Source organism: Diachasma alloeum, unplaced genomic scaffold (genome assembly GCF_001412515.2).
Source record: "Diachasma alloeum isolate Michigan unplaced genomic scaffold, Dall2.0 Dall_scaffold_72664, whole genome shotgun sequence".
Classification (NCBI taxonomy): Eukaryota; Metazoa; Arthropoda; class Insecta; order Hymenoptera; family Braconidae; genus Diachasma; species Diachasma alloeum.
In genome coordinates, this window is record NW_021683554.1 from 1 (window position 1) to 13263 (window position 13263).

At 36.6% G+C, this 13263-nt stretch overlaps 1 protein-coding gene across 1 annotated transcript; it reads left to right on the plus strand.

Moving 5' to 3' along the window:
- The first annotated feature begins 1523 nt into the window (after positions 1-1523).
- LOC107047627 (FK506-binding protein 5) lies at positions 1524-5793 on the plus strand. The gene is made up of 2 exons (XM_015270421.1): positions 1524-2074; positions 3174-5793. Exons 1-2 carry the CDS (start codon positions 1524-1526, stop codon positions 5437-5439), a joined length of 2817 nt encoding a protein of 938 aa, XP_015125907.1. The 3' UTR covers positions 5440-5793.
- The last annotated feature ends 7470 nt before the right edge of the window (positions 5794-13263 follow it).

Here is a 13263-nt window from a genome sequence, read left to right on the forward strand (position 1 = left end):
TCTCTACCCTGGAGTTCTGCAGGTGACGAATTCGCCTGGAATTTTGACTGGATTTCGACAAAAGAATATTAAAGAATATTTTTGTGTTCCAGAAAAACTCATTAATCTTTGAGACTGATGCGGGAACATATGATACTGACACTTTTTTATAATTAAGAAAAATTAGGTAGAGGTTGACGAAATAAAATTGACAAAATTTATTTTTTGCCTTATTCAGGAGATTCTGAAAGGTTATGTAACTTACATAGACTTGTCGTTCCGTGTTCTGAAACCTTTTGTCTGATCCTTTCAAAACCAGAAAAGACCGCGAATATATTTCTATTTTAAATATAATTTTAAGCTCGAAGAAAAAATCTGTAAAAATTAAGTCACACACCTAATACTTGACCGATCGGGCTGAAATTTAGCACAGATGTGTGTTTCATTAGTACCAACTATGAGCCAAAATTTCAGCTTTTTTGTAATTACTTTTCCCGATTTATTAACACACTTCTGGACAAACACATACACATACATACAGACATCGTTTAAAAAACATCATATCTCGACGATTTATACCACCCTAAATCATGTCTATGCAAAATTAGAGAATCGAAAAAAATTGCATTTTTAAAGCTTCCATTCGGAAGCAAAAAGCTAAAATCCTATGAAAAAAATGAAGTTTCTCGTGGTTACACGACACAAAATCGATCGGGTCCGCGATTTTCCCTTATTCTCACATTCCGCCATATATCATAAATTGTTCAATGGGTCCCAAGACTTTTAAATGTCACCGATGTATCCCCTTAATCGTTTGAATTCTGTGAATTATGCTATTGATAAGAATGAGATATATCCAGAAGTGGACTATTTATATATTTATAATAAAACAAATACTTGATGCAATGGAATGGAACGTTTTTCTTTTTGAAAGATCAGTATAATGCTAATAAATTGAATAAGCTTTGGCGAACCATTCCCATCTCGTAATTATTACTAAATTTTGTTTGATCGATCCCGTTTATTCGTTCGGGCACGGTGGACGGTGCACTTTATAATTGGCACTGTGGTAGGAACTGTTTTTGATGTATATAGCTACTATCGTTAAACATGCTGTTACCTAACACATCCGTTATTATACACGGAGAAAAAAATTCCAGAAAAATTACCGTGCCAGCATCGGAAAGTTTGCTGCGGAGTACAAGAATTTTTCCTGTTTTATCGTGCTACCACAGTCATTTTCCTGGATTTTTTTCTCCGTGTGTTATATTTCTCTGTTGAAAAATCAAAATTTGTTAACAAAATAAAGTAATTTGTTATTACTGTAGTATAATAACAGATGTGTAGAAACACAAAGAAAGAACACACCATACTTCGTCATTTGTTTCGTAAAATTTTATTCGTTTGTTATAAAAAAAACATTACACAACCAATAAAATCATGTAGTTTAAATTATCCCAATTATTTATCTCAATTTTGGCTCAAAATCTTCAGTAATAATTATAATGGCTCTTATACATAAATTCTAATAAATAAAAATCAATATGGAACAAGATGAAGATCAGCCTGTTGACGTCCGGAATGCTTCGCCAGTGGAAGAAGAAATCAAAAGAGCAGAAAATGATGACCAGTCAACGCATCCAGCGGAAGAGTACGAATCAAAGCGGATTCCGGTACAGAAATTCCCCGGAAAGGCTCTAAAGAGACTGGAAAAAACCGCACAAATCAAAGAAGACCATTGTGCGAAGAAATTGAAGAGAAAGACCAAAGACTCGAAGGGTCCGGTGACTGTGACAGTTCTCGTTAACGAAAAACCATGCGTTTTACCGAAAATAGACCTGATTCCTAGACACTGTTTATCCAAAAAAGAATGGATAGACCTGTTGGCCACTCCAAGTCGAAAATGTCCACCCCCTTGCAGGAAGAAAGAAGTTGAGCGGAAATTGCGACCCGTTTCTCTTCGGATAAACGAGCTGGCACTGCCCACGAGGCAGAGAATGATGACGACCCTTCAGGATCGAGGGAACGTTCTTCCGGCTGAACTGGTGGACAGATTGATAAACATTTTGGAGGGAGAAACGTGCTTAACACCTGAGTATGTTCACTCAATGTTTCATTTTTCCTCACATGTGTTTGTTTCAACCGATTGCTTCCACTCACTGTAGTATACTCCACTATTCACTGCTTTATAATGGCGGGCGTGCGCCACAGTACATCTCTCATGGCGTACTGATACTTTGACAGATCTCCTTCTTCTCTCACATTGAGTAAATTTTCGAAATAGTCCTGTTGTCAATTCTCATAAAACAGAAGTTTTTGGCTTCCGAATGGTTCCGAAGCTTTGTAATCGTTCAAATTTAAGGAATTTTGGATTTCTTTTGGGTTGTCGACCTCACCTTTGGCTCGGCCTGTACTCATCTTCGTTGAAAACGAAATTTATGGCCGAGAGGTTTATATTATTTTATATCACATGGCGATAAGAATATTATCTGCTTCATGTGATTATGACCCTGGTAGGAGATGAGAAAGGACCCGGGGTAGCCCGGGGATGGTCCGGTGCTGGCCAATATTAGGTCAGCCTTGGCTAATCTTGGCCAATTCTTCATCTCCTACCAAGGAATCTTCGCCTACGGCTCAGATTATAAAGTCACATTTGTTAGTTAATACTTTTATCGCCTGATGACATAATGTACTATTGTTGCAAAAGATCTGGAGGCATGAGAGATTCTCTCAACAAAGGCTTAAAGTCAGTGGAGAGACGCGAGGGTTTTAGGGTGCGTGTAACGAGTGAGATTCTCGAACCGCATGCTTAAGGAACGTGGGGGTTAGCGCGCCTAACGCCGGGTTAATTTACCCGTCAGTAAGCGCGCTGAGACTTTCGCTAACAAAAATTTTCCAAATGTAGGAAACATTTTAGGATTGTAAATATTGACAGAAACCATTTTTAGATGCCTCAAGTAACTATCAAAATGCACCAATAAATGAATCAACAATTTTTTCGAACGGATCGTGAGCGGTGAGAGATTTTCTCATTGCGCGTCTAAAGTCTGTGAGGAGACGTGCTAACGATTTTTATTACGATTTTCTGCTACACGTCTCCTCAGTCAGAGTTCTTTTTTTTATGTTTTCATTTTGAGCCCCATTACTATAACCGTTATGTACTATTTCGTTGATTCTTAGTCTTCATTTTCCAGGCAGGCAGAGCGATTATTCCGCAATGACTCCCAGAATGCTAAAAGAACCTGCAAAATTCGAAAATCGAAATGCAAAACCTCAGCTCAAGCCCCTAAAAAATCAGAAGTTTCGCACAGCCCATGTAATAAAGATGCAGTAGGCTGTCAATACTTGATGGCAGAAGCCTTCGTGAAGAGCCTCTTGCAGTGGAAATGCACCCTTCCCAAGGCGGAGTTTAAGGACATTGCGGATATAATAATAAAAAGATTATCCACCACCTTAGAGTACACTCCAGTCGACAACGCAGATCGCACGACCCAACAGATGAAGTTCCTAGCAGATATCATCGCAGCATGGATTGCCGGCATCCTATTCGAAGTTGCAGAATCTCACAAAGAAGATCTCGAAAAAGAATGCGAGGAGCGGAAAAAAATGAAGGAAGAAGAAGAAACTGAAGACGATACTGAAGAATCTGAAGAACAAGAATTCATTCCTCAAAAAATTGAAGATTCTAAATCATTGAAGGCTGTTGAAACTACAGAATTGAAAGAAGACACAGAAAAAGAGGATGAAAAATCGGAAGATGGAGAAGATGGAGACAAAACTCCAAAGGATGATAATAAAGATAACGATGGTAATGGTGGTGCCGGTGGAGTTTCTGAACCTACGGAACCCTCAGAAGATTATCCTGAACCTCCAGCAGATCAAGGAAGACCCACACAAGAAGAAACTGAACTCTCACCGGATGAAGAATCACAAGAAGAAACTAAGCCCTCGCCAGATGAAGCCCCGCAGGATAATCTTGACTCCTTATTAAATAGATCACAGACAGATCTAGATATTGAATCCTCTGAAGGTGATGGAAAATTCCCTCCACTTAGTGAAGAACCACCTATTGGTAAAATTCCATTAACTACATACAAGGAAGAAGATGATAAATCAGTAATCTCCACTGCAGTACCATCTGCACTCCCTCCTGAAATTCCAGAAGAAAGTCCAGACAAATTAACAGCGTCAATACCAGCGAAAGAATCAGAAGACAAGAAGACCAACCAAGAAGATGATACATCAGTAATTCCCATTGCAGTACCATCTGCACTACCTCCGAAAATTCCAGAAGAAAGTCCGGACAAATCAACAGCGTCAATACCAGTAAAAGAATCAGCAATAGGGAAAGAAATCGATGGAAAAGAGTCGCAAATCGGAACATTACCAGACGCATCAAATGATGCACCTCTTGCAACTCCAGAAAGCATTCCAGCCATTCCGGGAGATGTTGGAGATACTCCGTTCACCGTAGAAGTCTCGGCAAAAGATTCCATAATTCCCGCAATGCCTCAAGCTACACCTTCAGAACAATTAATGAATTTGAAACCATCAGATACATTAGACAAAAACATCTCCACCATCGAAGCTGCAAAATTAGAAGTGGAATCATCAACAGAACAGATTTCCGTGACTCCAATACCAATAGAACAACCAGAAGACGTTTTAAAGGAAGACGCTTCATTGAAGAACTTAGGATCGGATATAACGGCGAAAGAGCTCTCGACAGCAAAAATTCCATCATCAAAATACCCCTCATCTTTACCATTCCAAAGACCTCAAAGAAAAGCTCCAGAAACAGAGGAAAAAGACTCTGACTTCATTGAAGGGAATCTACGGAAGATGCTGCAGACTGATGTTCCCTTCCTAGACCTCATCAAGATTTTCGATAGAATTGAAAATGCAGTGTCTAAAGAGAAAGAAAATCAGGGAGAGGATTTAATGACTGACCGGATTCATCGAGCTATCTACGAAAAATTCGAACGATTAGTAAAGGCAGAAACTCCGGAGAGATGGACAGCACACCTACAAGATGTTCTTGATGTTTTATCCGGAAAAATCGCTCAATGGGTCAGAAATATCCTAACTGATTCTGAAATTCTCTTCTTGAATGAGAATCCTCCAATGGTTGAATCTGGAGAGTTGAGAAACTTCGGAAAGTGGATAGGAGAGATGTCAGAACGAGCTAACGGTTGGACTGTTTGGATGCAGAATATGATCAATGAGTTGATGAAGATGCAGCCGAATCAGGTAACGAGGATTGACTGGCAAAACTGGACTAGAAATTTTGCGGAAGATGCCCTCAAGTGGAGACGGTATTATCTGGAGTCTGTTCATTACGTTCATCATAATCGAACGATGCTTTCTGGTCGAGAAGTCGTTAAGACTGGAGAAATGAAGTATCCAGAATGGTCAATTCAGGAAAGAGAAATCGAGACTCTTGATTTGTTGCAGGAGTAACTTCTAGGTAACAGGGAATTCAACTGGTATTGGTGGGCTGGAGAAAGTAACGGGGAATTTGAGATGTGATGTGTTAATGATTTTTTGGCACAAGTTTGATTTTATTTGCAAGTTCCAGATTTTCGAGTTATAATTAATCAGTAAAGTGCTGGCGAACAGGAAATGAGCCAATCTTATTTCATTTTAAAATCAGTTTTTCGATAATGTCTCGTCATTATCGGGAGGGAATGTAATTTTTGTCGATTTTTTGGACATAGTTTTGATACTGCTCAATTAAGTACGTCCTCAAGAAGTTTTCGTATTTTTTTTCGAAATACAGATAATATTTATTAAAAATACATGAAAAATGTACGGAAATTGAGTATATCGATAACGTTCCACTAGTTTCCTACTGATTTTGCAGATGAGTTCTGAACATAGGTTCTGTATAGCGTTTTTGTAGGAAATGTTATATATAAAAAATACTAAATGAAACCTCTGATATTTGTTTCGTTGGAGAGTGAGAGTCGAAGAGGGATTTTACTTTGCTGGATTGATTGAGTGGACTAATGTTTATTCCGTTATGCATTGCTTCTTGAAAACTTCAATTTCTTTCTGTAAGAAAACTGAATGATTCGTCTAAATTTATCGCAGTAACTTATGGAATTGTTCCAATAATGGGTAATTTTCTACTGGAAACTCACAACATTTTTTCATGACAAATTTTGTTAATAAAAATAAATTCTCTCGAATTTTCCTTGAAAAATCAGTCCTTAGTATTTTTTTACTCCAATGCGGTATTGATTATTCAACTCATTCTTCGACTGATGTAGTGAAAGGGATATTGAAACCATATTGACACAAAAAAATTGAAAAATGCAGCCAAAGTCGATTGTGAAGTAGCACGAAAAACCAATTTTTGTCTGAAAGTGGAATAACTTAATGAAAAATGATCAGCATGGAATGATTAACAAATCACTTTGAAGTTTATTTAATAGGCTTTCGAATGCTCATAAAACATATAAGATTCATCAAACATGAAGAAATACATTAGCGTGAAAGCCAGAAAAAGGACCAGTGTCACGGTCACGAATTGTTCTATAGGGGGATAATTTTATCAATGAGATTTTTTGGAACTGGGAGAAAGAAGAATCGACTTTTTAGCGCCAAGTTTTCTTGATAATATGGGGAGGAGTCTTTGAGTAGTGAATTGTTAACTTCTCATCTTGGATATATGACCGGTTTAAATAAATAATTCAGGTAGATTTGTCCACACAGTAGCGAGGCACCAGTACCAGTAGTCTCTTTGCATCTACTTTTCGGCCAAAAATTTGCTGTATTCATTGGTTGGAATCCATATTTTATCAGCGAAATATTTCAAATCCTTGTAATTTTAAGTGTTGTTAGTCACGTGATAATTTCGAAAGCGTAAATTATAGTCGATTTACTGACGTAGCAAGACGAATGAATGACTCGCGCAAATTGGTTCAACTTCCTTATTATGGAATGTGATTACAGAGCGATGTTTCTAGCTCGGCCTGTAAACCTCACAGTTGCTAAAAGTGGAATTTTTCAACTAGAGCTTTAATGCACTTTTTCCACATGGAAATCGAACATGAAAGTATCATTTGTGTTCCAAAGCGAGAGAAAATTCAGGAGTAAAGACGATATGCCTGCTTTCTAGCAGCTCGTACCTTTCTATCGAGTGCTCTCGTTCGAGTATCGCATAACGGAGTATCCAAGAGAAAGCGAGAGTGCTGGATGTCCGGAAAACGACTTCGAGATATGATCACGATATGGATCCCAATGCGAATGGAACCAGACTTCCTGTATTATGTTTATTATCAGTTTATTAAACCACTGGAAAATGTAAAATTATGGAAAGTGTGAATTCCAATATTCATATATGAGCAGTTCTACGCCAAAACGGACACCTAAAAAGTTCGATATCGCGGATTTTCTTGCTGATTTTCTCCTAGAAAGTTGAGCATTAGACGAACATTTTGAAAAAAAAAGTCGAAAATATAAATAATTGCGGGAGTTATGATTTTTTGAAATTTTCTTGTATTTTTTTTATGAAATTTTTTTTCTCAGATTATCATTAGTATCCGAGCCCAGATTGAAGCTATCAAATTTGTCTTCAACACATTTAAAAAACATGAAAAAATCTGCAAAATGAGATGTCACTCGTTCCATTCCCTTCAGATTTATGGGATTTATTCCACAAAACGTTTTTTTTTCAATCGCGATTATCTCAAAAACCTAATTTTTAAAAAATCGGAAATTTTCACCAAAAATCATCGATTAAATGACGAACATTTTGGCGTCAATTGAAGTTAGTACTTTGCAGTAGTTTGGCAGATATGATTTTTTAAAATAAGCACACTACTAAAAATGATCAGAAATCGCTGTTAATCATCCAATTATTTTACGAAAGAGTGGATTTTCGATTAAAAATTTGTAAATGGAAAGATATGGGAGTAGTGGAAATAAAAAAAAAATCAGTTTGTCGTTCGTATTAGTCGAAATCCGGTATTTGACTGACGAGTAAGTTTTTATTTCTTCTTCGATTGATATTCACTAGCAGACGATAGCGACAGATAATGTAGAACTCCGATATATCCCTCCGTGATATTGGATCGAGGCTCCAATACACCGTTCCTAAACGAGTTGAAAATTCAATCTCTCGGAAATACCTCGATTATCAAACAAAATTACTGGGAGATGAGTGAAAATAAACATTGTATAATTTTCTAAATAATAAAAACTTTCTTTCAAGTAATTTAGAGTTGTTATTTTCAAAATTAAATGAAAATGATTCATTTCAGGGAATGATGGGAGATATAATGTTCCTAGAACTCTCCATTTGCCGATGTTCAATTGAAAAATTCATCAATTCTTGAAATAATGGGATGATTGATAGTGATTTCTGATCATTTTTAGTAGTTTGCTTATTTCAAAAATTATATCTGCCAAACTACTGCAAAGTACTGACTTTAATTGATGCCACAATGTTCGTCATTTAATCGATGATTTTTGGTGAAAATTCAGATTTAAAAAAAATTAGGTTTTTGAGATAATCGCGATTGAAAAAAAAACACGTTTTGTGGCATAAACCCCGTAAATCTGAAGGGAATGGAACGAGTGACATCTTATTTTGAAGATTTTTTCATGTTTTTTAAGTGTGTTGAAGAGAAATTTCATAGCTTTAATCTGGGCTCGGATCTTAATGATAATCTGAGAAAAAAAATTTCATCAAAAAAATACAAGGAAATTTCAAAAAATCATAACTTCCGCAATTATTAATATTTTTGACTTTTTTTTTCAAAATGTTCGTCTAATGCTCAACTTTCCAGGAAAAAATCAGCAAGAAAATCGGCGACATCGAACTTTTTAGGTGTCCGTTTTGGCGTAGAACTGCTCATATCTATTTTTTCTGTGTCTTGTCTAACTATTTCGTTGAATGTAGATTCCATTAATTCTTCGCCTATTGTATGGAATAATTCCGTGGCTTTCGGTAGAAACTCCACGGCTCAAATTTTGTGTTTTTGTTGTTTGATTATTTCGTCATTATACACATGTTTTTAAGTATTTTGAAGAACAAAACCTATGTAGTTCAAAAAGTGAGGAAACTGGACAATTTTTTACATTTGAGCGCCCACGGGACAAATCAACAATAAAAAATTCGACTGGGTTGTTGGTCGCTCGCTTCACTCGCTCCAATTACGCGTGGGCTGGAGTGGGTGTGACCCAGAACGGTTCGAACCAATAACTTCCCGACCAATTCCCATTTTTCTGTTTATTGAAAAAAAAAACAGATTTGGAAATTTCCATCCAGATAAAGAGAAATCTGTTGAGATGATTTTGCCCAGCTTCCAATCAAAATTAGACTTCGCTGTAAAAACTCCGGTCTTACGAGCGGTCTGAAACTAAGATCTAAGACCGTAAGTCCGGTAAACAATCTTAAAATCACATCAATATTCGATCTTAACGTGAGATCTCACGTAATTTAAGATCGTTCATGCGAGGGGCTGGGAACTCGAAAATCGAGTGACACCATAACTGCAAAATGCAGTCGATTTCACTCGATTACTTTAGTGATTTCAATGATTTCATTGGATTCGTGATTTCAGCGATTTCAAGCATGCTTATCAGTGATTTCAATGACTCACTATAATTTCCTTGACTTCATTCAATTGAAATCAATGACTTCTGAATCATTGAAATCATTGCAATCTCACCGAACCGAAATAATAAGTGGGACCAAAGGATTGAACTATCGATTTTATTGTCACAAAATATTCAAGAACGATTACAAATTATTGCTATTATATCTAATCAACTAATTACCAATGCTAGAAGTATTATTGTACTTCTTTCAAGATGCTTTGGTCAACTGTCAAGTCCCCCTTGTCATTAAAACTTGGTGGTGAATAACTTTCGATACTGTTTAATATCGATATAGCCTTGAGCCGTCATTGGCTGCGACGGTAACCTATCTGAATGTTTTTCCATAATAGACCAAGAACACAAGACGCTTATATCTTTTTTATTACCTTCGATGCGGGCATATGAACTAGAAAATTCTCTACTCTTTAAAATTTTTCCTCCTGCATACGCGAAGTTCAATATTAACCCTAATAAACATGTTTCGTAATCTTTCTCTTTGAGGAGACACCAGTCTTCTATATTTATTTCATCACATTTTTCAATAAAAGCTCTGTTATCAGTCTCATGAGAAGTACGATTCCGCTGACTAGCGTACCTTATCACTTCTTGATGTCTCACTCTTTGTAATCTATCTGAACTCAATTTCGAGTGTCCGTTACTTAGGAGCCAACAAATTGACGACTTGCGAAAGATCATCTCATTACCCATATCATCTTTAACTGAGACAAATGGACCCTCTGGATTCAAATTAGCAGAGTTCTTATAATTGGTCAACTCTAACTGACCTTGCACAGCTTTGAGAATATTTAAATCCTGTAATAAATCGTTAGAGGTTTCGTTTAGATTATGTTCGTTGCCGCACTCTTCCTCAGCAATTTCTGTATCGTGCAGCTCATCTGCCTTACTCTCATCGACTTCTAAACATTTTACTGATATATTCATGCACTCTGAAATTTTTACATTCATACCCAATGTTTTTACTTTCATGAACGCCTCTTGTTTAGCTGTTTCAATTGTGTTTTGCATGGCGTCAAAATTGGTCAGCTCAAACTGTTCAACAGCTCGTTTCGACGATGCTACACGAGAATAATTGAAAATATTAGTGCAATTGTCTACGTTGCCTGACGTGACATCTGCCTGCAATTGCATTCGTTTCACCCTATGAATAGTCTCTAACAAAGTACAATTAACTACTGTCGAATAAGTGGTACTCATCGATCTCAATCGTCGAAAGAAACTTTCACACGCTTGACTACTCATGAGCCAAGGTAAAAACATGTGAGAAGTGAAGAGATTTTGTTCCTGGTACTCTCTCAATTTCAAAATAACATTTACGAGGCCATGTGCGTTAATTTCCATGCATAAGTAAGTGTTAAGCGAGATAAAATTGTCAGTAATTGAGTACTGATGATTCTGGCTGAGCCACGCTCTCCAAAATCTCATAATAAAAATACAGTACCATGAATTGTAAATTCTTTGTAATGGCGATAAGTCTTCATTCAGGAAGGCACTGATGAACAAATCAATTACTTCTAAATAAAGAATAGTCGCATCACTATCAGGAACTTTCTTCTGCAGCATGTCAATTACTCGGGGATCACATATTTTGTGCACTGACGTGTAATTCATCTTATCTTTCAAAGATAAGTCTTTTTCAGTTAACAAGTGTTTATCTTTGAGATGATCGTTGATCAACATTCGTAAATGAGTAGAAGAGATTAAGTGATCTCCCATTGGAAATAATGAGGAGTATTTCAAGAATCGTACTCTCATTTTAGCACCAACGTGGATAATATCCTGTATATACAAACACTCATTCACTCATGGGGTGAAATGAAGCATGAAAGTACGGGAGAGTTTTTGGTTTTCCTGATGAATCACGATACGTTGATTTATCCGCGTTCAATTCACTCTCTATACACATTGCTCGAAGCAGCCGTGGATCTCCATCTGAACCCATACCAAATACCGAAATTCCTTCATCCTTCAAGCCATTCACAATGACTTTCCACCTTTCTCGAATATGTCCAGAATTGAATTTGTTATCAGTCCCGAACAAACATAAACAAAACGCTGGAGCATTATGTTGTAATGGTTGAGCCATGATTACATATGCCAAACTATCAGTGTTCCCCATGAGGAAATGCTTCTCGATCTCGGCAGCAGATCTCACTACGAATTCACCGGATTTAGGTAAACCATTCTGGAATAATGGTAAAACGAAACCGACTAATTCGTTCGTAGCACTATCATACTGGACACGTTCTGCGATTCGCGTAGCATCCTCGCTTAACCAGACGACAAGAGGTAAACCTCTCACCACTAGAAAAGCTTTCAATTCTTTGAACCTACACACTCTCTCTCTGATCTCACAAACATTGTTATTCATCAATTTGCAGACGGAATCTACGGTTGGAATTGGGAGATTTGCTGCCAGAGTCTCGTACATCATCCTCCCACCAATAGTGAACAAATAGCAACAATACAAATTCAATGCATTATCATACCTATTACCCTTTTGACCCGCACTGTTCCTCTCTGCACTTTCATATATTTTTTGTAAAAAATAAGTTTTTTGTTCATCAACTTTGTCTTGTGTCGAATTATCTTGTAATAAATTTCTTGTCTTGAGGAATGATTCTAGAACTTCACTCAATCTTTCAGTCTCTCTTATTAGCTGCTGAACTTTATCTAACAATGGGAAATATTGCGTTATACGCGATTGAGTTGTGTCAACACTAGAGTGCAGTTTCCGCATGTTCCTCAACTGCCTTGAATTATTTCTTTGTCGAACTTTTCCCTTAATTTCTACAAAATGATTCGTTCGGGTATCATTTTGCTTCAATATTCTCCCGCATTTTCGTCATGAACGACACGAAGGGAATCGGTAATAAGATTGGATAACTCTAATGTGGGCTGTGAATTTACTTCTTGTACGGAATTTTCCTCTTGTTCTTCTTCTTCCCCGGGATGAACTTCCTGTTCAGAATCTCCTGAAAGAGAACAACGTAGAATATAGTTCAGTGGATTCTTCCATTAATTAAGTATTGCGAATGACAGTTCAAATAATAATGATGATCATCATTATTCAATAGCTAGTTTTTAATTTGCCTTTATTGTTCATCATAAACGATAATCATTATTATCATCATATTTTAGTAGCGAAGTGGTGAACCATTATGGGTAAAAATATAAAAATTTACTTCAACAACGAGTGATTTCAGGAAAAAAAAACGAAAAGACCTGTTCCTCAGATTATGGAATTTTCAATAAAAATTGTCTCTGACATCGACTCTAGAAAACAATCATTATTAAGATAATCCAATATTAATATGCTACTGACGCACTGTTGAACGGTAATAACTCAAATCCTCGACTTCTCTTCATTGGGTATTTATTTCAGAAGCAAATCCTTTTAGGAGCAAATGCTGAGGCCTGTTTTGTAGCTGAAGTAATTACACGTGAAAAATGTTTTTTGACATTTTCTTCTCAAGGTACTGATTATCAAGATAGTTGGAATTTAAACAAGAAATGTGAAATCGGCTGGTGAGAATCTATTTAATCAACTTATTTTGGTTAATCATGTCGTGTTTTGAATTTATTCAAAAAAATTAATTTCGTTTGTAATTTTATTTCTCACTAAATTCGACTTATTCGTTGCCCACCGGACATTGA